Consider the following 11,008-nt stretch of genomic DNA (forward strand, 5'->3'; position numbering starts at 1 on the left):
CAACTTTATCAATAATCTCGTTCTCAAGTATCTCTAAACGGCAGCCGCGGTCATAAGGAGATTGGAGACTTACCCTGCGCAAATCTGAAAACTGAACCAAAAAAAAAAAAAGGAAGCGAACAAAATGGCGCTCTCCGGAAATGGGAACCTACAGTGTGCACCTACTGCTGCTGCTTTTTGTTGAAACTGAGTCACAACGCAGAGCACGGATCCTCTTTAAATTGATGCTCATATTCCTAGAAGCTGAGAACTCCGGGAGATCTGGGAGGAAACAATCGGCGTTACCAAAAAGAGGAAGAAGTGTTTACAGCTTTAAGTAGAAGTTGAGCCTTGACTGTTTGAACCTACAAGAAGTTTTGACAGCAGTTCGAGGCAAAGCTTCTTGCAGTGGAGACCGCAAGACATTAGAGGAAGTGACATCGAGCAAGGCGTCCCTCCATCAACCGGTGTTTCAACAGACAGGACACACACACACACACACACACACACACACACACACACACGTGTATGCTGCTTATGCACGCGTACAAAAGGAGCAGCACACATGCGGCTTTTCTTCTTAATCTCTCAATTTGTATATGAAACCGACAACACCGATTAGTCGACATTCCTCATATTTAGGCACTAAAAATAGAAGGAGAGTAATAGAGAGGGAGAATTATGATAATCGACAAAGTGATCCTCCCTCCCTCCCTCCCTCCCTCCCTCCCTCCTCTCAACCAACATCGCTCCCTCACCCGTGTGCTAGACGCGACTGCTGAATAATGGGAAACTATCATCCCGGAGATTATAGTATTAAAACCGCTCTCCCGCATCCCAAATCCAGCCATATTAAAGATTTGCCTGTGTAAGCTGCAAGGTAAGCAGGCCCCGTCCAGTGCCCGTCGGTAGCCAAGGCACTGACCCACATCCCAAGCAGGTTAGAGATTAACCGGGGTTGCATGCCACAGGCCGGGATGGGGATGGACGGTCCAAGTACTCCTCCTCGGAGCCCCGTCAGCTGACGAGCTCAAGGATCATCCACTGGTTAAGTATCAAGAGGGCCTCGGCTCAGTTAGCCATGCGCACAGATATGTCAGGAGACTTGAGCGCCTGAGAGCTTTAGGAAACTTCAAAATGAGAGAGATGTAGGGCGGCAGAGAGAGAGAGAGAGAGAGAGAGAGAGAGAGAGAGAGAGAGAGAGAGAGAGAGAGAGAGAGAGAGAGAGAGACAGAGAGAGAGAGAGAGAGAGGAGAAATGTGAGGGAAAGACAGGAATAGAAAAGAAAGGCAGGAAGACTGACAGAAGAAGAGATGAATCTGGGAGGCAGAGACAGAGGTTCAGAGGGTACCACTGAGAGACTAGCAGAGCAGTGGGAACAAATCCCTGCAAAGGATTACTGTGCATCGAGAGAGCGGGAATCACTCAACGACTGTCTGCTGGGCTTCAACCGAAGAGGCAAGAAAACAACCCGTCTAACGGCGTTCATTATAGAAATCTCTGCAGAAACTAAGAGGCGCTAGGTTACAGGCAGTGTCAGCCCATCTTTAAGCCACGACTAAGTCCTCATCTCATCTATTGTGAGACGAAGAAATAAAATAAACTCAGCTCTTTTGTAGAAATGCAGACAAATGTTGTTGTTTTTTTGTCTTACGTTGTGGCAGAAATGTCTATGATTGAAATTATAATCTTGGAGACTACACAGCGCGCCGAGTCAGACTGTCTCAGCACTAATGACGGTAAAGTGGATGTGAAGAAGATTTGCTTCTAGCCCTTTGGTGGTGTAAGCGTCAACACTAAAGCTGTGTGAGGACAGTATTAGAGGAAACCACAGCGCTGACCTCCAAGTCACAGAATGTCTCATCAACTAGCATCACATCACTAGTATTAAATGGAGCAGCATTGTATTGTAACAGTTTTGCGTCTTTAGTCTGCTTACCTTCTTAAACCCACTCTACATGTTAGACAGTTGGATGAGTAACTATGTACATAAAAAAAAAAAAAAAAAAAAAGACATTTGTCATTTTCAAAGTTTGCTGCTTTTTCACATTTAGGCAAAATAAATTCTCCCCATTGCTTACTTTCCTTTCTAACACTTTGCCTCCTGCGGCACAAGAGGCAAATGACTCGTAGTGCTTCTTTTCTCGGTGGCTGTGAATAAACGAAATGTATACATCCGGGTGACAAATACCTGCCGGGTGAAAATGACTAAAGTTCTTTCTTTTCATAGAGGGCGGCTCACCACATTCAGGCACACCGCGGCCGACGCGTTGGAGTTGGATCGGCTGTGTTGAGAGCTGTAGGTCCCGCTGAAGTTTCGTCTGATCTCTGCAGAAGAGTGCCTGGAACAAAACATGGAAAAACATGGAGATTCATAAGGTTTCGTGTTCAGGAGGGAGAGGACCAGATTTACAACACTATTATATCATATCCGTGGGCTGTTTGATTTAATATTTCTAAAGAAACGGACATGGAAATATCTACGACCTCATAGCTTTTTTGTACTATTCCACCAACACGCATGCACACGGTGTATCTTAACGAGAGCTGCAACAGCAACTCCACCACTGTTCCTACTCAGGATTAGTTTGAAATCGGTCAGTCATGGTGATTCCATTCAAACGATTGTTTGCTCTCTGCAGAAGCGCATCTCTGCTGGCTGTGTAACGGCTTTGTCTGGCTGGCACTGGAGTAAATAGGGTGTTCTGATTTAAGGGTCAGACTGAGCAGGAAATCAACATGACATAGGAATGGAGTAGTATTCAAATATATTGGGCTGTTGGAGATGGTGTGTGTGTGTGTGTGCCTGTAGCCCTCTGCAAAAGAACAGGAGGAGGACGAGAACAAAGCTAGTGTCCCAATTTGTTGCCCACATTTCATCTCTACGCGACTCTATTCCTTTGCAATTAAGCTACCATATCATTTGAGCCCTATAACTGCACAACGACTGCTTTATTCTCCGCGGTTCAACGATGAAAGGCCAGTTTTGTGCGCACAAGCAAAAAAAAAATAAATAAAATCCCTCATATCAAAACAGTGTGCTGTAACATTGCCACACAGGGGAGAGTTAGAGGGCAGAGACTTAAGTAAATGGGTCACATTCCCGACTGCTCCCCCTGCGGTAAATCTCACGAGTTAATCGAGTCCCCGCAGCCATTGTTACGACAGCCCTGTTACTAATTACCACCACAAACCAATAAACGCCAGTGCAATGGAGGGCTGCCAGCATGTCAAAAGCACTGAAGCTGCAGAGTCATGAAGCAAGTCTGTGAGCTCTGTGCAAACATCTGAAAACAAATAGAGCTTAATGTTCTGCAGCAACACCCAATCACCGAAGCAGGTCGCCTTCCGGCTTTACATTTTTCACGTGCGTTTCTGATCGATAACAGTTGAAATCGGAGAGTGGCACTCCGAGTCTGGCAACACTTTCCCGCGCCCCCCCCCCCCCCCCCCCCCCCCTCCTGTCAATTGCAAAACATGCTGAGTCAGTGCAATAACTGTATGCCAGGAAAGGTTGAAGCATGGGTGGGACAGCAGTGTACAAATTTACACAAAGAGCAAAGTCCAGCAGTGCGGCAATTTTACTTCAATTATGTCATTTAAAAACACCCACAACGATGTCAGAATGAAAGTAAATTCATGAAATAAAAACTAATCTGGTGAAGCATATTACATCACACATAAGCCTGCTATGAACACACACAGAGGTGTGTTTGGCCCAGTGGCTACATTATCAACTTTTACTCTTTTATCACTTGCAACAACAGTTCTGTTACGCAACTCTAACTTGTGGCACTGTTCACCTTCTGTACATTGTCCTCAACGTACCGAATACTTAACCCTTAAATGACTCATAGAGCAGACTGCAGACTGAAGCGGGGGGGGGGGGGGGGGGGGGTGTGGGGGGGTATTTACTGCACAAACACCTGAAGGCCGCTCAGTACAAACACTGAGCAGGTTTATTGGAGCGGCACGTATTGGTTGCTGAGGGCTCTCACATACGCAGCCCACCTTTCACCTGCACATCAACAACCTCAACTCTCTTGAAAAACGCCCACTTTTTTTTTTTTTTTACACTAATGTCTCAAAAGGAATGTGCTGAGCAACTCCTTGTAATGCAATGTGTCAAATCACATAAGTCTGTGGAGCTTAAAAGGGGGGGGGGGGGCCTGTAGTTAAGAAACTAAAGCTCCAGAAAGCTTCAGGTCAACACAAGGAACGACAGACCTCACTGCCTCACCGCAGCACAGGCGTCTGGAGAGGAGCAGTTGACAGGCCGGAGTTATGACTTCTGCCTCAGACATCTCCTGTGTGCTCCGATTCATGTGATGTTTTATATCTACGGCTGCAAGCGAGAAAGCCTTTTCTTGTTTGAGGGCAGACGAGTGTATTGAGCTTGTACCCGAGGCCGTTTAAATCACGTAAAAGCGTCTCATAACTTGACTTCAAAAGAAACATGCCCTACCCTGTGTGCCGACTGAGCCCACAGCCACTTCACCACTACCGTAGTGCCCTCCCTCTGTAGCTTTCATTGCCACTGGGGAGACAAAGCCATAACCAACCCATACTATTACCAAACTTACACTTCGTGTCAGTGATTTTTGCACTTACACACATTCACACTCTCGCCCGCTTACTTGCAAACCCTGACACACATTCAGGATCTGTCTATAAAAATACCAGGCAAGTAAAACAGTAGTCAGCTCTCGCTAGCAGACATTATTTCATACTGCTAGCAGACACACGGCTTGTCACAGCACACAGCATCTGTCATTCTCTTTAATGGGCCCCTGTCTTGGCATCCTCTGTTACATAAAACCCAAAGCTGCTTTTGTCAGGAAGACAAAAAGCAGAGCTTTGGATTTTGGTGAAATTATAGCAGAAGCAGCTTGTGTCATCAAGCGACGTCCCGATAATGAATTCTTTTTTTTTGTGTGAAACCACCAAGCCTGAACATGTCACGAATTCTTGTCATGGATCAAATATTTGAACGTCAACAATACCTGCAAAGCTTTTAGCTGAGAGGACGCAGAGACCACGGCCATTGGTGGACGAAAGGTCACGGACACTGAAGAGGAAAGGCTCGGTGAAGCATAGAAACTCCATCTTGTTCTAATCACGTCTGTAAAAACAGCTGTTATTGAAGTTGAGAGCAGCTTCTGTGGTTCGTTTGCCTCATCGGGTCACAGGGCCTCAGCTCTCTGACAATGACCGTACTGGCATTCCCCCCCGAGAGGCATATTCATCAACACCACTCTTTCAGTGTGATGATGTTGTCCTCAAATAACACATGAGCAGTCTCTCTCTCTCTCTCTCTCTCTCTCTCTCTCTCTCTCTCTCTCTCTCTCTCTCTCTCTCTCTCTCTCTCTCTCTCTCTCTCTCTCTCTCTCTCTCTCTCTCTCTCTCTCTCTCTCAAAATGAAAGGCTAAGCTGAACACCCACAGCACAGTAATAAGAATCTGAATTCAGATCATACTTAACCATGCTAGATCATACTTAACCATGCTAGCCACCAGGGTCAGCTGATGTCTCTGGATAACCTGGTTTCCTGTGTGCGTGTAAACATACTGAATGTCACAACATGCTTCGAGGCCCTGAGATAAAGCCAATGTCAATAAAAGCTCCCTCGTTGGGATCGGACATTTGAATTGATATAAAGAGAGCATCCTCCAAGCTGATCACAAAAGCCTGATGCCAGAAATGTGTTGTCTTTTTTTCACGAGACGTAATTAGAACAGGTAATCAGCACTGATGAAGCTATAAATCAACACTGATGAAGCTATAAATCAGGGCTGATGAAACATCAGGCTCTACTTTTGGCACTAATCTCTTCTTTGTTAGAAAAAACAACTTTGTAAAAGTATATCATAACTCATATCAGGCACATCAATTACTACAGCATGACTATGACTACGATAACTATTGATGAATCGAGTTGAACATCTTTGGATGATCACTTATATCATTCATTACTACACAACAAAAGGTACGTTGGAGGTAGACTATTCATATATTCCTGGTCTGGTTACTCTAACACGTTATTATAGTTTCCTCCACAGATCGATGGCGGTGATGTTGTCATAACCACAGACCTTATGTCCGCTGTCACACTGCGCTAATTACATCACGGTGCATAGAAGAGACACTTTATCTTATTCAAAGAATGAGAGAAAGGCCAAAAGGCCACGAAAATGTTTCCACCATTAATCCAAATGAAATAGCGTTTGTGAGTGACTGCATTACTTCAACTCTTTATGAGCTATCAAACACACCTCTAATCTGTCAGTGATGCCGTTCGACCTCAAGCTGAGGAGTCATTTAACGTGAATATCGCCAGCTGCCAAACAGCTGTTTTATGTTCCGTTTGACGGTGGAGTTGCATTGCAGCATGCTGAAGAGCTGTTTATCGTGCCCTCCCTATAGAAAGAGGCTGGCCCCTTTATTTGTCACGTCATGCTGTCTATGGCAGGCCTGCACTTGCTGTGTGTGCATATGGTGTGTTCCTGTCAGCATTTCTGGCCAAGCATTCCTCAGATTGAATCCTGCTCTAAAACTGCAGTTGCGATGCTTCTCGTGGCTACATTTCTGATTAATACTAACCCTAACCCTAACCCCTCCTCCTCCTCCTCAGATAGCCAAATCTATAATCTTACTCATGATTATCTGTATTCACTCCCACCAGGCATGGTGCTCACCCAGGCAGTCCGCTATTATCATCATTATTATCAAGTCAAGAGTGGGTGGCTCCCTACAGCTTGCATGTTATAGCCTAAATTGCTGAGCCAAAAAGAAACACAGGAAAGGTGGTGTGTGGTGTCCATGACAAGAGCAGGGAAGCGGACCGAAGGGATGCCCCCACTGTGTGTCTCATGCTATCGTATGTCTCCAGACTTAATGGGTCTCGCTGCTATCAGCATCATCACGACTTCGGCTTCCTGTCAGAGGGGAGGCACGCATAAACACAGCACTCATTTGGCTCCAAAGACAGAAAGAAAAGTGACTTTAAAACAGAACTCCTAGTAGAGTTTAAGTGCTTTAACTAGAACAGGGCAAGTCCTTTATCTAAAAAAGGTTTCTTTCCCCCTACCCACCCCTTCACTCAAAAGGCCCACCAACAGCCACGAGGGTTAACAGATGTCATTAAGCAGAGCCCACAGGAAATACAGATGTAACTCAAGCCGGCTCCGCCTGCCGCTAAAGGAGGGTTGAGCGACGGCGGCCCCACGTCCACAGCTGTCCCCACACCTGTTACCATATGCTAGTAAGTAACATCATCAAGTGTTCCGCTCCCTTCGATCTACTAACGCCGCGCTACCCACCATCATGTTTTCAATTTCTCACTGTCATATTCTCACACCTCTTTTCCATTCCTCTTTGCAAGCGCTTATTAAGAAACGGACGTTTCCTGATTTAAAACTGCCATGAAGAAGAAAAAAAAAAAAGAGAGAAGTGAAACACGGAGAGCGACACACTGCAGCGTCCACAGTGTGCAGGATTTCCTTCACACTCCATCCTGATAAGAGCGATCGAGAGAGGAACTGCTCATATAGAAAAGCTACGGTGGACATAAGAACGTTCCTTATTAATTTAACCCTGAAATAACAAATCCACGAATATAAGATGCATTAGTTTGTTAAGAGGTTTTCCAGCCTGCAACACTGTCCCTCTTTGTCAGAGCGGTTTCTTTGTGTCTGGCTTTATTTAGGTTGGTTCACTTCGTAAACTAAGTCTGCAGTTTGTTCGACCAATGCGTGTTGCGTCACGGTTTCTACGACGTACACATATATCGGGGCGTCCTATTGGCCGAGGTGTTTTAAGACGCTGAGCGAGTAATCACCATGTCAGCGGGTCTGGTCATGAGACCTTTATCATCCCTCCTCTCTCTCCCCCCTCATATTGTCTCACCTTTCAACTGTCCTCTAACACGACTAAGTCAAAGGATGCTTAAACTAAATCACACGCATATCAAAATACTGATTGTCTGCTCTATTTGTGTACAGCTTACACTACCTATAATGACCCACCTTAGAGTCAGAGTCCATTTCCAAAAGGCATTGACATTATGCTGCCTGCCTAACATGTGCTGTAACATTACAACACCACAAAATGACAAGAAATGCTGTTATTTTCAGATAGTTGAATACTGCATGATATTCAAAAGGTTGCTGTGTCAATATAAAATGAACCAACAGTTTCCTCACTACAGCAACAGTTTGAGAAATCACCATCAACGAGTATGAATTGTCTCTTGCATCATCGCTCGCTGGCTGTTTAACACTTTGCAAACACATGTTCCACAACCCCCCCCCCCCACCCCCCCCCCCCCCTGCGCTCTGCTGCAGCATCTATCAAGCAGCCCCTCTGCTGGCTCATCACTGGGTTCAGACTGCGACCCAAGGTCCCTCAGCAGCTGAGCTCAGCTCTGCACAGCACGGATCCGTGATTTCTCCTGGCTGTTGGCAACAAGGGAACAGTACATTCACTGTGGTGGTGGATGGTGGATGGTGGATTTCACACTCACAAAAATCCTAAGACGTCACTTTGACGACGAATCAAGAAAATAATTAGCAGATTGATCGATAATTTGAGAAAATCGCTACTCGCTGCTCGACTTTAAATCACTTTCGGAGACATGTTGCATGACTTTTGCGTCAGTAGTGATTCATTACATTCCATAACGTCAGAAAATATTTTACGAATATTTGTTGTCACTTAAGTTACAAAGGTTTAGATGCTACAGCTGCAGAAACAAGGAAACTGATTTTTTGTTTTGAGTGCTTTAAAGAGAGGATCAAAGGGGATTAAAACACTACTGGTGGATATGAAAATAAATGACTCCATCCACCACCTCAAAGTCTGACCACAACAAACCCCCACATCTACATCTACAAAGTGAATAAGGTTAAACTGCTGCAAGATCACACACACACACACACAACATGTTCATCAAGTACTCACTCTGTTGGCCCGGGAGCAGCTTTACAGTAGGCCCATACAGTACATGCAATGCGCTGCTAACCATAGGAAGGAGAAGTGTATTTGTTTAAATGAGTCGCACTACAGTGGAGGCAAGGTACACAATAGACTTCCATGTGCATACTTCCTCCACACCTGGCCAGTGTCACAGCAGGAACTATGACCACATCCCTCCTCATGTACAGCAGCTCTAAAGGGCCAGTCAGACCTCAGACCTCACACACACACACACACACACACACACACACACACACACACACACACACACACACACACACACACACACACCAACCACAGGAAATGATCATATTGGACACCATAAATAGGGAGTCAGCATCCTCGTGGGGAGGAAATGATACTGGCGAAATACAGATTTGTCAATGCAGAAGCTTCAGCATTGAGTGTAAATGACTGATCACGTGGCTATAGTCACTATAAACAGCAGTTAGCCATGTCCTGTAATACTTCTTGTGAGAAAGTTGGAAAAAAAGTTGTTTTTTTATCCCTCAGGGTGTCTTTTTAAACTAACCTGCAGCATTAACATTCATAACATGTGGCTGCCTGCTCCGTTGTTGAATCCTCTCCAACTGTCAAGACGGAGCCCCCCCCCCACCACCACCACCACCACCCTCCCGTCCCTCATGGGAGGCAACACGAGTTCGCATCCACTCCTTAAACTAAACCTGATACCAAAACAACCGCAGCTTAACCCACGGGACACTTTTTACCTGTTGATTTTCAGAGCGAAAGCCCGTCGCTCTGCGCTGTTCAGAGAAGCCATGAGCGAGTCTGAAGTCCAGTTCAGCGGCGTTGGCTTCGGTGTTTCCTGCGGTTTTTCTCCGCCTCGCTGTCACCGACGCGCCGCTACGTCTCCCCGCTACAGCTCAACTGTCATGTCAACACTCATCTTGGTTGTGGCGGCTTTCCTGGGTGTCAACTTCCGCATTTGATTTGAGCCATCCCGTGGAGAGAGAGAGAGAGAGGAGAGAGAGCGCGCGCGCGCCACAGAGAAAGAGAGAGAGGCGCGAGGGGTGGGAGGGGATGATGGGACAATCTGGATGAAACGCGCGCGCTCCCTCGCTGCCGACATAAGCTTTTGTGTTTACAAGCAGTCTCAGTTTTCTTCCCTCTCTCTCTACCTCTCGCTCCCTCTCTCTCCCTTTATCCAGTTTATGTTGAGTGACGTTAATAGTAATTAATAGTTGTTACACATTTTACGTAAAATCAAGATTCAAGACATATTTTGTTTATACCCTGCAAGCAAATATATATATAAAAAAATAGAGTTACCTCGTTAAAAGCTCTTCTAATAGAATGCTGCTGGAATGAGTCCTAAAACCAGAAAATTAGTTAGTTCCCTTGCCTGAAAATCAAAGAGCGTTAGATGCCTGAAGAGATTTTAGCATTTTGTTCCCATAACTGTCATAAACTACGTTTGCAAATACAATGCTCGTGAATTTTAGTTAGTAAAATAATTAGTTTGTTTTTACTTCTGCTGATTGCATTTACGCTTAAAAAATTTGAAAGTGGTGTTCATTTGCGAAGATTATCTTGCTGAACAAAACGTGTGGCATATGCAGGATATAGGAGGCCTCTGTTGGTGTTTTTAAACGTGAGAATACTTAAAATGTTTTGTTCCTCACAATCAATGTGCTCCTTCAAATAAAAGCTGCAGTCTTATTTGTCTTTTGAAGGAAAATATCTATCTATCTATCTGTCTGTCTGTCTGTCTGTCTGTCTGTCTGTCTGTCTATCTATCTATCTATCTGTCTGTCTGTCTGTCTGTCTGTCTGTCTGTCTGTCTGTCTGTCTGTCTGTCTATCTATCTATCTATCTATCTATCTATCTGTCTGTCTGTCTATCTATCTATCTATCTATCTATCTCTATACATTATATAAATATATCTATCTATCTCTCTCTCTATCTATTTATCTATCTATCTATCTATCTATCTATCTATCTATCTATCGCTATACATTATATAAATAGATCTATCTATCTATATATCTATCTATCTATCTATCTATGAACATGAGATAGTTAGTAACGTTA

General features: G+C 44.8%; 1 protein-coding gene across 4 annotated transcripts in view; it reads right to left on the reverse strand.

The window, feature by feature from the left end:
* Positions 1–9,905, reverse strand: part of dock8 (dedicator of cytokinesis 8) — a 51,492-nt gene extending 41,587 nt beyond the window's left edge. For 2 of the 4 annotated variants that reach the window (XM_068704229.1, XM_068704228.1), the window contains exons 1-2: positions 9,684–9,905; positions 2,222–2,321 (exon numbers count right to left, since the gene is read on the reverse strand). In XM_068704229.1, the coding sequence (XP_068560330.1) occupies positions 2,222–2,321; positions 9,684–9,736 (153 nt within the window). In that variant the 5' untranslated portion in view covers positions 9,737–9,905. Of the gene's footprint in view, positions 1–73; positions 343–2,221; positions 2,322–4,982; positions 5,151–9,683 lie in introns of those variants that run through there. The other 2 variants (XM_068704230.1, XM_068704231.1) reach the window with 2 other exon arrangements.
* Positions 9,906–11,008: the final 1,103 nt, after the last annotated feature.

The sequence above is a fragment of the Cebidichthys violaceus genome, unplaced genomic scaffold, assembly GCF_023349555.1.
Source record: "Cebidichthys violaceus isolate CVI_PGR_0920_01 unplaced genomic scaffold, fCebVio1.0.p SCAF_9, whole genome shotgun sequence".
NCBI lineage: Eukaryota > Metazoa > Chordata > Actinopteri > Perciformes > Stichaeidae > Cebidichthys > Cebidichthys violaceus.